At 44.4% G+C, this 15,441-nt stretch overlaps 1 protein-coding gene across 1 annotated transcript in view; it reads right to left on the bottom strand.

Moving 5' to 3' along the window:
* The window catches only part of ACSL5 (acyl-CoA synthetase long chain family member 5), an 84,630-nt gene that overhangs the window by 17,288 nt on the left and 51,901 nt on the right, over positions 1-15,441 (bottom strand). Inside the window, exons 15-17 of the mRNA XM_068256568.1 lie at positions 9,202-9,274; positions 6,829-6,917; positions 4,345-4,461 (exon numbers count right to left, since the gene is read on the bottom strand). Of these exons, the coding sequence (XP_068112669.1) occupies positions 4,345-4,461; positions 6,829-6,917; positions 9,202-9,274 (279 nt within the window). The remainder of the gene's footprint in view (positions 1-4,344; positions 4,462-6,828; positions 6,918-9,201; positions 9,275-15,441) is intronic.

Below are 15,441 nucleotides of genomic sequence, written 5' to 3'. Positions count from 1 at the left end.
ATATTAATTTGATTTGTATTAATTTGATCTGTATTTTGATAGTGTGTGTTCAGTTTGCAAGAACTGAAAATCTGCAGGATTCTGAAAAAAAAAAATCGGGCCCATGTCAGCTATTTTATACTAGCCTCTAATGAGTTAAATGTGACATCATCCAGCAGGGATGGATCCATAACTCATTGCCTGCTATTGGCTGATAAGAACAAGTGATAGCATGACAAGCACAGTCTTTACTGCGTATGCACTGGAAAATTCAATTTTCCAATGACCTGTCCCCTTGTTCTAAGGAGAACATTGTTTAATGTACTTGTGAGAATATTTTCATAACAATGGCTCATGTTTATGTTGTTTGGAGTCAGTTGAAAGTCAGAACTGACTTTATTTCTCTCTCTGCAGAGCAAGTCCTTTTACTAAACCAGTTATGTAAAGTAACTAAGGCCTCAGAATTCAAGCATATCATACTTAATTTAACCATCTTAGCGGTAATGACGAGCTCAGCTCGTCCATTACCGCCGCAGTGGAGATCAGATTTTGATGATTTTTTTTTTCATACACGCAGCTAGCACTTTGCTAGCTGCATGTGGGGTACGATCGCCAGCGGCAGCGTAAGGCAGCCCCCCCCCCCCCCCCCCCCGCCCAGACCCCTTGCACAGCCTGGACAATCAGTGCCAGGCTGCGCTATGGGGCTGGATCGGACACCCCCCAACGCCATGACGTGGATGACGTCATCCCGATCGTCGCCATGGCGACGAGGGAAGCCAAGCAGAAAATCCCATTTACAACGTTACAACGGGATTTTCTGCTTGCTGTAAAAGCCGGCGGCGATCAGACTGGATGGGCAGATGCGCCCTCTAGTGGTGAATCATGTAGCTAACTTTAAGTTAGCTACAATGATTCAGAAAAGTAAAAATAAAAATAAACTGTCTGCACGCCACCCTGGCAATTTTAATGTAATGCCAGGGTGATTAAATTCTAACAACCACTGCAGCCAAATAGACCAGCAGGGCTGCCAGGCAACTGGTATTGTTTAAAAGGAAATAATATGGCAGCCTCCATATTCATATCACTTCAGTTGTCCTTTAATGGCTTCCCATGCAAGGGAATATACGAAGATATACTGAAAAGCAATATTTAATCTATATAAACCAACACCAATAAAACTTGTTGGAGGAAAAGGATGACTCAAGACAGTGATAACAACTTGGTTCTAACCCTTCGGTTTTTTATACAACACTAGAAAGAAGAAAGCTTGCCTGTTCATTTTAAAGAGGACCTGAACTCAGAACTTCCTCTCTGCTCTAAAAAATAATCAACAGCATAATAACCTTTAAAGAAAAACATTTCTTTATTACAGCTGATAGAAATCCTGTTATAAATCTGCAGTGAGTCTACTTCCTGCTTTCATGGAAGCAGACGTAGGGTTAACATCCTGTGTTTACAAATTAGCTGCTCTGCCGAGGCAGCCAGCTAACACAGCTGAGAGATCAAATTATACTGGTTATTATCGTAAGAGAACAGAGGCGCCAGCAGGATAAAAGGTAATAAAAATTTAAAAATTTGCTGGGAGGCAGTGGTGGACTTACCTCCGGAAAGCAGACTCAAAATACTGTCTGAATTAAACAAATAAATTTATTATTGGTACCCCAAAAGATGCAACGCGTTTCGCAGGCACAGCCCGCTTCATCAGGCAATAAGATAGCGGACAAACAGTAGCTCGTCAGTAGCACGAATGGCACCTCTGTCTATACTGGTGATTAGTCACAGCTGAGGGGGAATGAGACAGGCTAAACTCTCTAAATACATACAGGGTGCATTTCTCTATGTTTTTCTTCTGTCCTGTGCAAGAGTGAGTTCAGGTCCACTTTAACGTTTTCTGACCCTGTAACATTTGTAACGCTGCCCTGGGGTAATAACCCAGCCAGACGTATTGGAAATAATTGACAATTCTCAGAAATCACACAGCAGGATATTGCAAGTCCTGCTTGTTTGTAAGAACTGGGCCTTGTTATGTTGATTTACTGATTAACAAGGCAGGGATAGTGTACACAAGACCACAATTAACTTCCCAGCAGGAGCCCATCTTGTTTCTGTTCTCAGAATTAAATTAGCCTGAAGAGTCCTCTCTCTGGTCTGGTGTGACAGGATCAATAAGCACATGCTGTATTGCTTATTAATTAAAGGGGAACGGAAGTAAGAGGTATACGGAGGCTGCCATATTTATTTCCTTTTAATCAATACCAGTTGCTTGGCAGTCCTGCTGATCATCTGCCTCTAATACTATTAGCCATAGCCCCTGAACAAGCATGCAACAGATCAGGTGTTTCAGACTTTAAAGTCAGATCGGACAAGACTAGCTGCATGCCTGTTTCTGGTGTTATTCAGATACTACTGCAGACTGTTACTGGGGAACAAGACCCTTGTGTATCAAAAAGGGTTACTGTGTACGGCCTTATTGTTCAGAATGGGATTTATTTGAATCACATGTCTACTTCTGTATATGAATCTCAGCCGAAGCAGCTGTTGAGGAGGAACTTTAACCCAGGGTTGAACGTCATCCCAATCAGTAGCTGATACCCCCTTTCCTCGATAAATCTGCTGTCTGTGAACCTTGTTGTATTGTGGGAAATAATGACTTTTTCCAACTGCCAAGCAACCAGTCCAGTCTCTACCTCAGAATCACTAACAATGTGATAGGTTGAAAGGTTCTTACCTTTCAACCTATCACATTGTTAGTGGGTGTATTTATAGATAATGGCATTTGGTGCCATCTGTTTTTTTCTTATCTGTCAGCAGTAAAGATGTAGACTAGGCTTATTGTGGATCAAGCAACATGAACAAATTACACAGTGCATATCCATCATTTCTTGATCTATCTTGTATTTTGCAACTTCTCACTTGATGTATTGATGTATTCACACTACTACCTTTCAGTAAAGTTCCTCTTTAAGGATCTATCGTGTACAGGAAACACCCCACCCCTGAAGTTGCCTAAAGAACTGACACACTAGGTCTTTAGTAACAACAGGATACACACACACGCACGCACGCACGCACACACACACACACACACACACACACACAGAGTTCTCCTCCAGACCTGCCTACCAGAAGCCACACACACTGTTCTCCTCCAGACCTGCCTACCGGAAGCCATTATGTTGTCCCTCCACCCTGCTTCCTTGCAACAAATGTGTCTCTAGCCTCTAGGCTAACTGTGCATCTGTATATCACTTGACCCCAAACTGGCACCTCAGGGATCGAGTTCTGATCTTGGTGGGTGATAGAAATCTGGAAGGTTTACTCAGCTTTACATTTAACACACCTATGTTTATTCAGGTTTTCTCTAATCTCTCCTCTTAACCTCTCCATATGTTTCACTGAGAAAGCTGTTTCATATCACAGTCTGTTGTTACTGAGATGAGAGTGATTAATCTTAACTGCTACTTCCATAGAAACAGCATCCCCACCATAGGTTTGAGGAAGCCTTCTCCCTGTGGAATGAATGGGCCATTGCTGTAAATCCATCAATGTGCATGTGAGGAGGAGCATGGCGAAGAGGGAGTGATGCAGGGGATTCTGGGGCATGGCGAGGTAGTTGTAAGAGCTGAAGGGTTTGGGAGAGCGCTCATTGGTGCAAAAGTGCCTCACGGGTGTTTTGGCTTCATAGACTGTATTGTCGAATAGCAAAGTCACATGCCTCCAAAGTTGAGGACCCTAAGAGATGAGTATGGGGCGGATGATGGGTGCACACACCTGGGTTAGTTATCGGGGGGGGGGGGGGGTAAATAAAAGTAATTCTTGTACTTAGCATCTATCCAAGCTTTAATTTAAACCATCAGAGTTATATTGTGATATGCCAATAACAAAGAGTTTTACTAGTAAGTACGCTTTTGGTGCACGGTTTTTCAATGTTGAGTGCAGTCTGATTCTTGGTCTTCCATCCCCCTTTGCATATAGGTATGGCTGGCCCGCCTGCCTACTGACGCTAATGAAAGTGGTATGGAGACAGTTTTCACCGCTGATCAGCTGTTCATTGTCGTCAAGCCTGTATTGTTCTACCTTGTTGGTTGGAAGGAACTTTATCAGCTGCCTGCCTTGGAGGATTGAGAGGTCTGTGCGGCTTGTGTCCACTACATGGAGGAACTTTCTCTTGGACTTTCACTCATCTTGTGGTGGTAAGAGAGGCAGGCGGTCTGTTCAGCCCAAGCATCGGGAATACAAACTGTTGTACTTACTGATTGATTCTCTGAGCTGTGGTATATTTCCCTCAGGCTACTGCTCTGGTTGCAGCGCCGGTGGTTATCTGTGAGTTCCAACTTAAGCCAGTATGTTTTGCGAGTTACTTACCGGAAGCCATTTGCCAACATCACCAGTGTGTAGCCAGCCGTCCTTATCTATTGCCTCTGCTGTCTTCTCTGGGTCTTTTAGATAGCCTTTAAAGACATTGGGGCCTTTTATACAGACCTGGAACAAAGAAAAGTATCTCTGCATAAATTAGGATTCGCACAAAATAAGTTTATGATGTTCTGCTGTTTCCAGCAATAATACAGAGCCCAGGGCCGGACTTCTGGAACAGCCACAAAGGCCCGGGTCTTGGGTGGCTGCAGCCCAAGGAGGCACCTGGACATGAAAAGGGGGTTGCTACATTTGAAAGAGTAGGCTGAAAATGGGGAGCAACACATGAAAAAGGGAACTGATGCTTAAAGCGGAATATAACCCTGCTTTTCAATTTTGCTCTAAAACATTATTTACAGCATATTATATGCAACCAGCATTTTTTTTTTTTACTAGACCAGCATTGGAAGGGTTACACACAGAGCTTTAAAGTTCCGTGGAGAGAAATGCAGACGCATCCAAAGTTTAGATAGATACATTTAAGTAAACACAATGTAACAAGTGTGGAATGTGACACACATTCTGACTGTGCAGGAGCTCCCAGACACAGAGAGAGAGTGAGTCATATTCCTCACTTGTTACATTGTGTTTACTTAAATGCATCTATCTAAACTTCGGCTGCTGCAGCATTTCTCTCCACGGAACTTTAAAGCTCTGTGTGTAGCCCTTCCAATGCTGGTCTAGTTAAAAAAAAATGCTGGTTGCATATAATATGTTGTAAATAATGTTTTAGAGCAAAGTTGAAATGCAGGGTTATATTCCGCTTTAGCTGTTTATGTTAGAGAGGGGCTGCAGTACATGGATGATACACATGGCTGCACATGTAATAGGAGAGCTGCTGCGCTTGGAAGGGGGACCACAACATACTTGGCCTACTAGGGGCACACAATGTATAAATCTAGCCTTGAATGAGCCTGATCTTTGAAACTTATCAAATAATATTATACTGTACATTGTAGCAGTACAAACCTAGAAGTGCTGTAATTCACTGATTTTTTTCATACGTTTTCTAAAGCACTCTGACCAAGATTTAAGGGTGCTGTGTGCTGCTACTCCGTGATTTGCAGAAAGTGTTGAATCTGGACAGTAGAACTTTTGGTAGCCATCATGTCTCCCCACTTATAGCACGTGTGGCTAGCATGACTCCTCCACTTTCAACAATGCCTGCTCTGTAGGAGGCCCTGTGTTGGTGTACTGGATAAATGGAGAAAAAGTGAGACGTTTGCCTTGGTCCCCTCAGTAGTTACGCCTCTGTCTTTAGGACTGTTCGTGCCCCTGGGAACACCCTCCATAATTCCTAATTCAAACTTCTGTCCATAATGGGCTCCAACCAGCCCTCAAAACCCCCTCTTCAAAAACTATCTATTTCTTGTAACCCATCGGCATATCTATCCCTTCATTACTGAGAAATCAGAACTATGATGTCTTGAAGTGTAACTGTTGGGCATAAAATAAAAAATCAATTCTTTATTTTTATCTGGTAAACAAGTAATAAGGATGCTAATCAGGCTATCCAAAAGTTAAAATCACTATTACTTTTCTTGTTGATAAACGATCATTCCCCAGTTTACCTGACTCTTATTTGGTACACACACAATTTGGTACACAAAAACGAAGTTGCAGGGCGTGCTGGGTTGACCTTTTTTGCTTCTCTATTTCCCCTCAGACTTAACTAATGCAGCTTGATTGGCTGAAGCCTCTTTCCCTCCTGCTTTCCCCTCCCACACCTCTGTTCCTCTCTGATTGGCCAATATTTCTCATGCTGAGACAATGCACTTTCTATAGTGAAGGGCGGGCAAATCAGAGAGAGAAGGGTAGGGCAGGAAATGACATAAGGACTGGCTTCAAAATAGCCACACTTAAAATGGGAAGTGCTAAGAAGGATTTTCTCTTTTTTTTACTGTAGAAAAATCACTAAAATCAAAACGTAAACAGTGCAATACGTATGTTATGTAAGTAGAGCAAGTATTTATCTACTTATATATGTGTTTTTTTAGGGGACAGTATGTCTGACAGCTACTCTTTAACAATGTTCTCTCCTCACCTATAATATCTAGTGTTTCTCCACCTTTTCAGCTACACAGTCTACTGTGGATAAACATTGAACAAAACTAGTCCTCTGTGATCAGGCGACAGTTTACCTGTGAAGGCTGTACAGAGCACATTGTTGTTGCAAGCCCCCCTAAGACACGTAAAGTATTGTTTCACATAATGATTACTACTGTATATATCCAATAATGCAACTTTAGACTGTGAGTTTTACAGTCAGACTCATGGCCCATCTTTACTCCCTGTGTCTCTGTATTACTGGTTATATATGAAAGTTTGTGGTTTGTTTTTATTAATTGATGCACATTGTGTTGTAAAATATTGAAACTGTTAAAAAAAGGTTTTCTGATAACAACTTTTTTTTAGGGATCACAAACAGCAGGTTACCTCTCCTTCTCCGTTAGAGTAGAAATAATTCATCTCCGCCACATCCACCAATTTCAGTAAGTTGCACGGCACAGGAGCTCCAACGTGACCTAGAAGGCAAAGCATACAGTTCTATAAGGTCATATTATTTTATGCCATACAAATGCTGCTACTAAATGCAGGGCTGCCATCAGAAATTTTTGGGCCCCATACTGGGCAAACCTACCGGCTCCCATCCCCAAAACACACAAAAAATCAGCTAGCTCTTCATCTGCTCAATTACCCAGCATTTCCTCTACAAAATAAGCCAGTGTTTCCAGCCAGGTCTCCTGACAACCATGAGGCGCCTCTGTCTCCTTCTTTGCTGACTTGCTGGGTCTGCCACCAAACTTCAACTTTGCACCATGCACGCTCCGCTGAAGCAATGCGCAATGTGTGCATGCAAGTAAGAGCTGGGCACTCCAAGGGGGAAAGGGCAGAGAGGCCCAGAGGTGAAGGGTGAACAGGCACTGATGAGCTTATTGATGGTCAGTAAGCATGCAATGACAAATCCTGTGGTGCCCATAAAAGCACTATTGCTCAAGTCCAGGCAGTCCAGGCAGTCCAGGCCCTAGACTCTGCTCGGGTCCCATACTGGTTGTACCCCTGATGGCGTCACTGACTAAATGCAATGACAAGGGGAGGTATTCACTAAGTCCCTTTTTTCAGGCTAAGTGCACCTCCTGTCATCTGCTCCCGTGCACAGGCTGGACACTGGCTAGCATTTTGCACAGTCGTTTCAAAGTTGCCGCCCCCCCCCCCCCCAATGGAGTTACGCAGGTGTAACAACAATTGCCCTTCAGCTGTATGAGATTGAAGCCAAAAGGTGCTCATGGCCAGGAGGCTGAACTGTCTGACAAGGATGCAGGTCAGCTGTCCATGGAAAAAGGGCCTCAATGTCAGACAACACAAACAAATGTTACCGGCATTATTGCAAACTATGCAATGCATGTTTAACAGTTTGCGTAACTCAAGCTATATACAAAATGCATGTGCTGTGTGAATAACACACATTGGCCTTTATATAATTAACATTTTCTCTTGAGTTTCCTCCTAGGAGATAATTTGCATCTTATCTAGAGATCAGTGCTGTCCAACTTCATGGGCATGGAGAGCCAATTTTTTTTTCAGACTACAAGGTGGAGGGCTGACTACAATAAATAGGGCCTGCCAGTACCAATAGCGGGATAATATGTAAAGATCAAAAGAACAGATGTAACGGGGATTTGCGTTACCCCCCCCCTCCAAAAACAATATACATAATCTGGCACTGTTTCCCCTGAAATACACATAATATGGCAGCAGGCAGCATTAACCTCCTCTCAACAAAAAATAAGAATGGGCAGAGTTTGTCTTTAATAAAACAAATATTCCCGTGCCCCTTATATCCTTGGGGTTGGCTGGAAACAAAACAATAACGTACTCACCTGTGGGGTGAATCTTCCAGTGCCAATCTACAGCCTGTAGTCATGACTGATGTAGTCTGTAGACGTCTTAGCTGCAAATCTCCAGCTCCCCACTGAGCCGACTGGTAATGTAGTTCTGGGTGATGTGGTTGGAGTATTTATCTCTCCGCATCATCCGGGCACCCCAGCTGGCACAGCATGGGTTAAGATCGCTCCGCTGACACTCTGCATTCAAGGGCCTTGAGGGAAAATGCATGTTGCAGAGTAGGGATGGCCCTGCCGAGGAGAACGCATGGAGAAACGTGATCAGTTTGATCAGCTGATAGATTTGTAAGGTTCTGATTTGCTGCTCCTGATCATGTGCTAAACCAGGAAGTCATCACAGCAAATCAAGACTTTACAAATCTATCAGCTGATCAAACTGATCATGGGCTTCTCCAGTTCTCATAATCAGGGCCATCCCTATTGCAGAGCTGGCAGTGGACGAGCCACAGCAGGAGGTCGTGCGGGCTGGATGCGGCCCATGGGCCACCATTTGGACAGTTCTGATCTAGATAATAACTTTTCAGCACTTTGCAACTGAAAAGTAGGTCAAAAGTGATATTAAACTTTTGTTGAATAATTTCTTGCATGGTGGAAGTTTTAAAGGTATTTTATTGAAAAGGTTTGAAAATATATCGATGGAGGAAATCCAGTCTGCATACATGTTATCAATATTAAGTGAATACACTCCTGTTATGCGGAAGATAACATCTATATGTGTTTATGGGTTGGATGGAGTGACACTTAAAGTGTTGCATGTGGTGCAGTAGATAGGGCTTTACTTGCCATAGGGATACATGGCTTGCTCGTTTACTTTCCTGACTTATACTTTTACATTCAGAAGGTGAAATATCTGGAGGGTAACAAACCCCTCTCTGAGTATTTCACCGGAAGTTCCGTATGTTACCTGAAGTCCAGTCTCCCGGGGTGGAGAAAGAGCAGCCGGCGCCGCACTCTGTCTGTCCGTACCCTTCAAATATCTATAATCCGAATACAGAGATCATATGTGAGCAACATTCTCTTATAGGACAACTGAAGTCAGAGGTATATGGAGGCTGAAGAACAACAAGTAGATTCCCAAATTAGAGAATATAGATATATAAAATATAACTTTTATTAGTCTATTCTAAAACCACATTTAATATATTTCCTTTATGAACTATATGAGGTAGGTGTATTTATAATAATAATCAATATATGACCTGCAGGTCCGTATAATACTTGATTACACCTAGTCCTCACTAAAGATTGCTTAACCACTTCCCGACCGCCCACTACACAGGGGCGGCGGGGAAGTGGAGCCCTGCAGGACGGCCTCACCCACAGAGGCGGCGGTCCATTTAAGGGCATGGGCGGAGCGATCGCGTCATCCGTGACGCGATCCTCCGCCGGCGCCTGTCACCGCTCGCTCGCCGCAACATCCCGCCGGCTATACGGAAGCGCCGGCGGGATGTTAACCCCGCGATCGCCGCATACAAAGTGTATAATACACTTTGTAATGTTTACAAAGTGTATTATACAGGCTGCCTCCTGCCCTGGTGGTCCCAGTGTCCGAGGGACCACCAGGGCAGGCTGCAGCCACCCTAGTCTGCACCCAAGCACACTGATTTCTCCCCCCCCTGCCCCAGATCGCCCACAGCACCCATCAGACCCCCCCCCCTGCCCACCCCCCAGACCCCTGTTTGCACCCAATCACCCCCCTAATCACCCATCAATCACTCCCTGTCACTATCTGTCAACGCTATTTTTTTTTTTATCCCCCCCCCTGCTCCCTGCCCCCTCCTGATCACCCCCCACCCCTCAGATTCTCCCCAGACCCCCCCCCCAGACCACCCCCCCCTGTTTACTGTATGCATCTATCCCCCTGATCACCTGTCAATCACCTGTCAATCACCTGTCAATCACCCGTCAATCACCCATCAATCACCCGTCAATCACCCCCTGTCACTGCCACCCATCAATCAGCCCCTAACCTGCCCCTTGCGGGCAATCTGATCACCCCTCCACACCAATAGATCGCCCACAGATCCGACATCAGATCACCTCCCAAATCCATTGTTTACATCTATTCTCTCCTCTAAACACCCACTAATTACCCATCAATCACCCATCAATCACCCCCTATCACCACTTGTCACTTTTACCTATCAGATCAGACCCTAATCTGCCCCTTGCGGGCACCCAATCACCCGCCCACACGCTCAGATTGCCCTCTGACCCCCCCTTATCAATTCACCAGTGCATTAATTACATCTGTTCTTCCCTGTAATAACCCACTGATCACCTGTCAATCACCTGCCAATCACCTATCACCCATCAATCACCCCCTGTCACTGCCACCCATCAATCAGCCCCTAACCTGCCCCTTGCGGGCAATCTGATCACCCACCCACACCATTAGATCGCCCGCAAACCCGCCGTCAGATTACCTCCCAAATGTATCGTTTACATCTGTTATCTTCTCTAAACACCCACTAATTACCCATCAATCACCCCCTATCACCACCTGTCACTGTTACCTATCAGATCAGACCCTAATCTGCCCCTTGCGGGCACCCAATCACCCGCCCACACGCTCAGATTGCCCTCTGACCCCCCCTTATCAATTCACCAGTGCATTAATTACATCTGTTCTTCCCTGTAATAACCCACTGATCACCTGTCAATCACCTGCCAATCACCTATCACCCATCAATCACCCCCTGTCACCCCCTGTCACTGCCACCCATCAATCAGCCCCTAACCTGCCCCTTGCGGGCAATCTGATCACCCACCCACACCATTAGATCGCCCGCAAACCCGCCGTCAGATTACCTCCCAAATGTATCGTTTACATCTGTTATCTTCTCTAAACACCCACTAATTACCCATCAATCACCCCCTATCACCACCTGTCACTGTTACCTATCAGATCAGACCCTAATCTGCCCCTTGCGGGCACCCAATCACCCGCCCACACGCTCAGATTGCCCTCAGACCCCCCCCCCCCCTTATCAATTCGCCAGTGCATTAATTACATCTGTCCTTCCCTGTAATAACCCACTGATCACCTGTCAATCACCTGCCAATCACCTATCACCCATCAATCACCCCCTGTCACTGCCACCCAACAATCAGCCCCTAACCTGCCCCTTGCGGGCAATCTGATCACCCACCCACACCAATAGATCGCCCGCAGATCCGACATCAGATCACCACCCAAGCGCAGTGTTTCCATCTATTCTCTCCTCTAAACACCCACTAATTACCCATCAATCACCCATCAATCACTCCCTATCACCACCTGTCACTGTTACCTATCAGATCAGACCCTAATCTGCCCCTTGCGGGCACCCAATCGACCGCCTACACGCTCAGATTGCCCTCAGACCCCCCCTTATCAATTCGCCAGTGCAATATTTACATCTGTTCTCCCCTGTAATAACCCACTGATTACCTGTCAATCACCTATCAATCACCCATCAATCACCCCCTGTCACTGCCACCCATCAATCACCCCCTGTCACTGCCACCCATCAATCACCCGCTGTCACTGCCACCCATCAATCAGCCCCTAACCTGCCCCTTGCGGGCAAACTGATCACCCACCCACACCAATAGATCGCCCGCAGATCCGACATCAGATCACCACCCAAGCGCAGTGTTTCCATCTATTCTCTACCCTAAACACCCACTAATTACCCATCAATCACCCCCTGTCACTGCTACCTATCAGATTAGACCCCTATCTGCCCCTAGGGCACTCAATCACCCGCCCACACCCTCAGAATGCCCTCAGACCCCAGCCCTGATCACCTCGCCAGTGCATTGCTTGCATCCAATCCCCCCTCTAATCACACCTTGAGACACCCATCAATCACCTCCTGTCACCCCCTAGCACACCTACCCATCAGATCAGGCCCCAATTTGCCCCGTGTGGGCTCCTGATCACTCGGCCAAACCCTCAGACCCCCTTCCGATCACCTCCCCAGTGCATGGATTGCATCTATTTTCCCCTCTAACCACCCCCTGAGACACCCATCAATCACCTCCTGTCACCCCCCTAGCACTCCTATCCATCAGATCAGGCCCAATACAACCTGTTATCTAAAAGGCCACCCTGCTTATGACCGGTTCCACAAAATTCGCCCCCTCATAGACCACCTGTCATCAAAATTTGCAGATGCTTATACCCCTGAACAGTCATTTTGAGACATTTGGTTTCCAGACTACTCACGGTTTTGGGCCTGTAAAATGCCAGGGCGGTATAGGAACCCCACAAGTGACCCCATTTTAGAAAAAAAAGACACCCCAAGGTATTATGTTAGGTGTATGACGAGTTCATAGAAGATTTAATTTTTTGTCAAAAGTTAGCGGAAATTAATTTTTATTGGTTTTTTTTCACAAAGTGTCATTTTTCACTAACTTGTGACAAAAAATAAAATCTTCTATGAACTCGCCATACACCTAACGGAATACCTTGGGGTGTCTTCTTTCTAAAATGGGGTCACTTGTGGGGTTCCTATACTGCCCTGGCATTTTAGGGGCCCTAAACCGCGAGGAGTAGTCTAGAAAACAAATGCTTCAAAATGACCTGTGAATAGGACGTTGGGCCCCTTAGCGCACCTAGGCTGCAAAAAAGTGTCACACATGTGGTACCGCCGTACTCAGGAAAAGTAGTATAATGTGTTTTGGGGTGTATTTTTACACATACCCATGCTGGGTGGGAGAAATTTCTATGTAAATGGACAATTGTGTGTAAAAAAATCAAACAATTGTCATTTACAGAGATATTTCTCCCACTTAGCATGGGTATGTGTAAAAATACACCCCAAAACGCATTATACTACTTCTCCTGAGTACAGCGGTACCACATGTGTGGCACTTTTTTACACCCTAAGTACGCTAAGGGGCCCAAAGTCCAATGAGTACCTTTAGGATTTCACAGGTCATTTTGCGACATTTGGTTTCAAGACTACTCCTCACGGTTTAGGGCCCCTAAAATGCCAGGGCAGTATAGGAACCCCACAAATGACCCCATTCTAGAAAGAAGACACCCAAAGGTATTCCGTACGGAGTATGGTGAGTTCATAGAAGATTTTATTTTTTGTCACAAGTTAGCGGAAAATGACACTTTGTGAAAAAAAACTATTAAAATCAATTTCCGCTAACTTGTGACAAAAAAATAAAAACTTCTATGAACTCACCATACTCCTAACGGAATACCTTGGGGTGTCTTCTTTCTAAAATGGGGTCATTAGTGGGGTTCCTATACTGCCCTGGCATTTTAGGGGCCCTAAACCGTGAGGAGTAGTCTTGAAACAAAAATGACCTGTGAAATCCTAAAGGTACTCATTGGACTTTGGGCCCCTTAGTGCAGTTAGGGTGCAAAAAAGTGCCACACATGTGGTATCGCCGTACTCGGGAGAAGTAGTACAATGTGTTTTGGGGTGTATTTTTACACATACCCATGCTGGGTGGGAGAAATACCTCTGTAAATGACAATCTTTTGATTTTTTTACACACAATTGTCCATTTACAGAGGTATTTCTCCCACCCAGCATGGGTATGTGTAAAAATACACCCCAAAACACATTTTACTACTTCTCCCGAGTATGGCGATACCACATGTGTGGCACTTTTTTGCACCCTAACTGCATTTTAGGGGCCCTAAACCGTGAGGAGTAGTCTTGAAACGAAATTTCTCAAAATGACCTGTGAAATCCTAAAGGTACTCATTGGACTTTGGGCCCTTTAGCGCATTTAGGGTGCAAAAAAGTGCCACACATGTGGTATCGCCGTACTCAGGAGAAGTAGTATAATGTGTTTTGTGGTGTATTTTTACACATACCCATGCTGAGTGGGAGAAATATCTCTGTAAATGGACAATTGTGTGTAAAAAAAATTAACAAATTGTCATTTACAGAGATATTTCTCCCACCCAGCATGGGTATGTGTAAAAATACACCCCAAAACACATTATACTACTTCTCCTGAGTACGGCAATACCACATGTGTGGCACTTTTTTGCAGCCTAACTGCGCTAAGGGGTCCAAAGTCCAATGAGCACCTTTAGGCTTTACAGGGGTGCTTACAATTTAGCACCCCCCAAAATGTCAGGACAGTAAACACACCCCACAAATGATCCCATTTTGGAAAGTAGACCCTTCAAGGTATTCAGAGAGGGGCATGGTGAGTCCGTGGCAGATTTCATTTTTTTTTGTCGCAAGTTAGAAGAAATGGAAACTTTTTTTTTTTTTTTTTTCCTCACAAAGTGTCATTTTCCGCTTACTTGTGACAAAAAATAATATCTTCTATGAACTCACTATGCCTCTCAGTGAATACTTTGGGATGTCTTCTTTCCAAAATGGGGTCATTTGGGGGGTATTTATACTATCCTGGAATTCTAGCCCCTCATGAAACATGACAGGGGGTCAGAAAAGTCAGAGATGCTTGAAAATGGGAAAATTCACTTTTGGCACCATAGTTTGTAAACGCTATAACTTTTACCCAAACCAATAAATATACACTGAATGGGTTTTTTTTAATCAAAAACATGTTTGTCCACATTTTTCGCGCTGCATGTATACAGAAATTTTACTTTATTTGAAAAATGTCAGCACAGAAAGTTAAAAAAATCATTTTTTTGCCAAAATTCATGTCTTTTTTGATGAATATAATAAAAAGTAAAAATCGCAGGAGCAATCAAATAGCATCAAAAGAAAGCTTTATTAGTGACAAGAAAAGGAGCCAAAATTCATTTAGGTGGTAGGTTGTATGAGCGAGAAATAAACCGTGAAAGCTGCAGTGGTCTGAATGGAAAAAAAGTGGCCGGTCCTTAAGGGGTAGAAAGCCCTAGGTCCTCAAGTGGTTAACGTGCTATTTACAATTCCCCCCCACCACAAATCCAACATGTTTCAACCCCCTCTAATGGGGCCGTCGTCAGGGACAAAAAGTGCTAAGTGCCAGGGTATAAAGTGCATAAAGACATCACATTGCAATCATTATATACAGAAAATATACAGAAAATAAAAAAGAGAGCTGTGATCCCGAGCTATATTTTATATAGCTATATTCTCTAATTTGGGAATCTACTTGTTGTTCTGATAAATATCAGTTTGTGTGTTTTGTATATGGAGGCTGCCATATTTATTTTCTTTTAACCACT

This window comes from Hyperolius riggenbachi, chromosome 10 (genome assembly GCF_040937935.1).
Source record: "Hyperolius riggenbachi isolate aHypRig1 chromosome 10, aHypRig1.pri, whole genome shotgun sequence".
NCBI lineage: Eukaryota > Metazoa > Chordata > Amphibia > Anura > Hyperoliidae > Hyperolius > Hyperolius riggenbachi.
The sequence above is the reverse complement of the archived record's forward strand: the minus strand, read 5'-3'. Positions and strand labels throughout refer to the sequence as shown.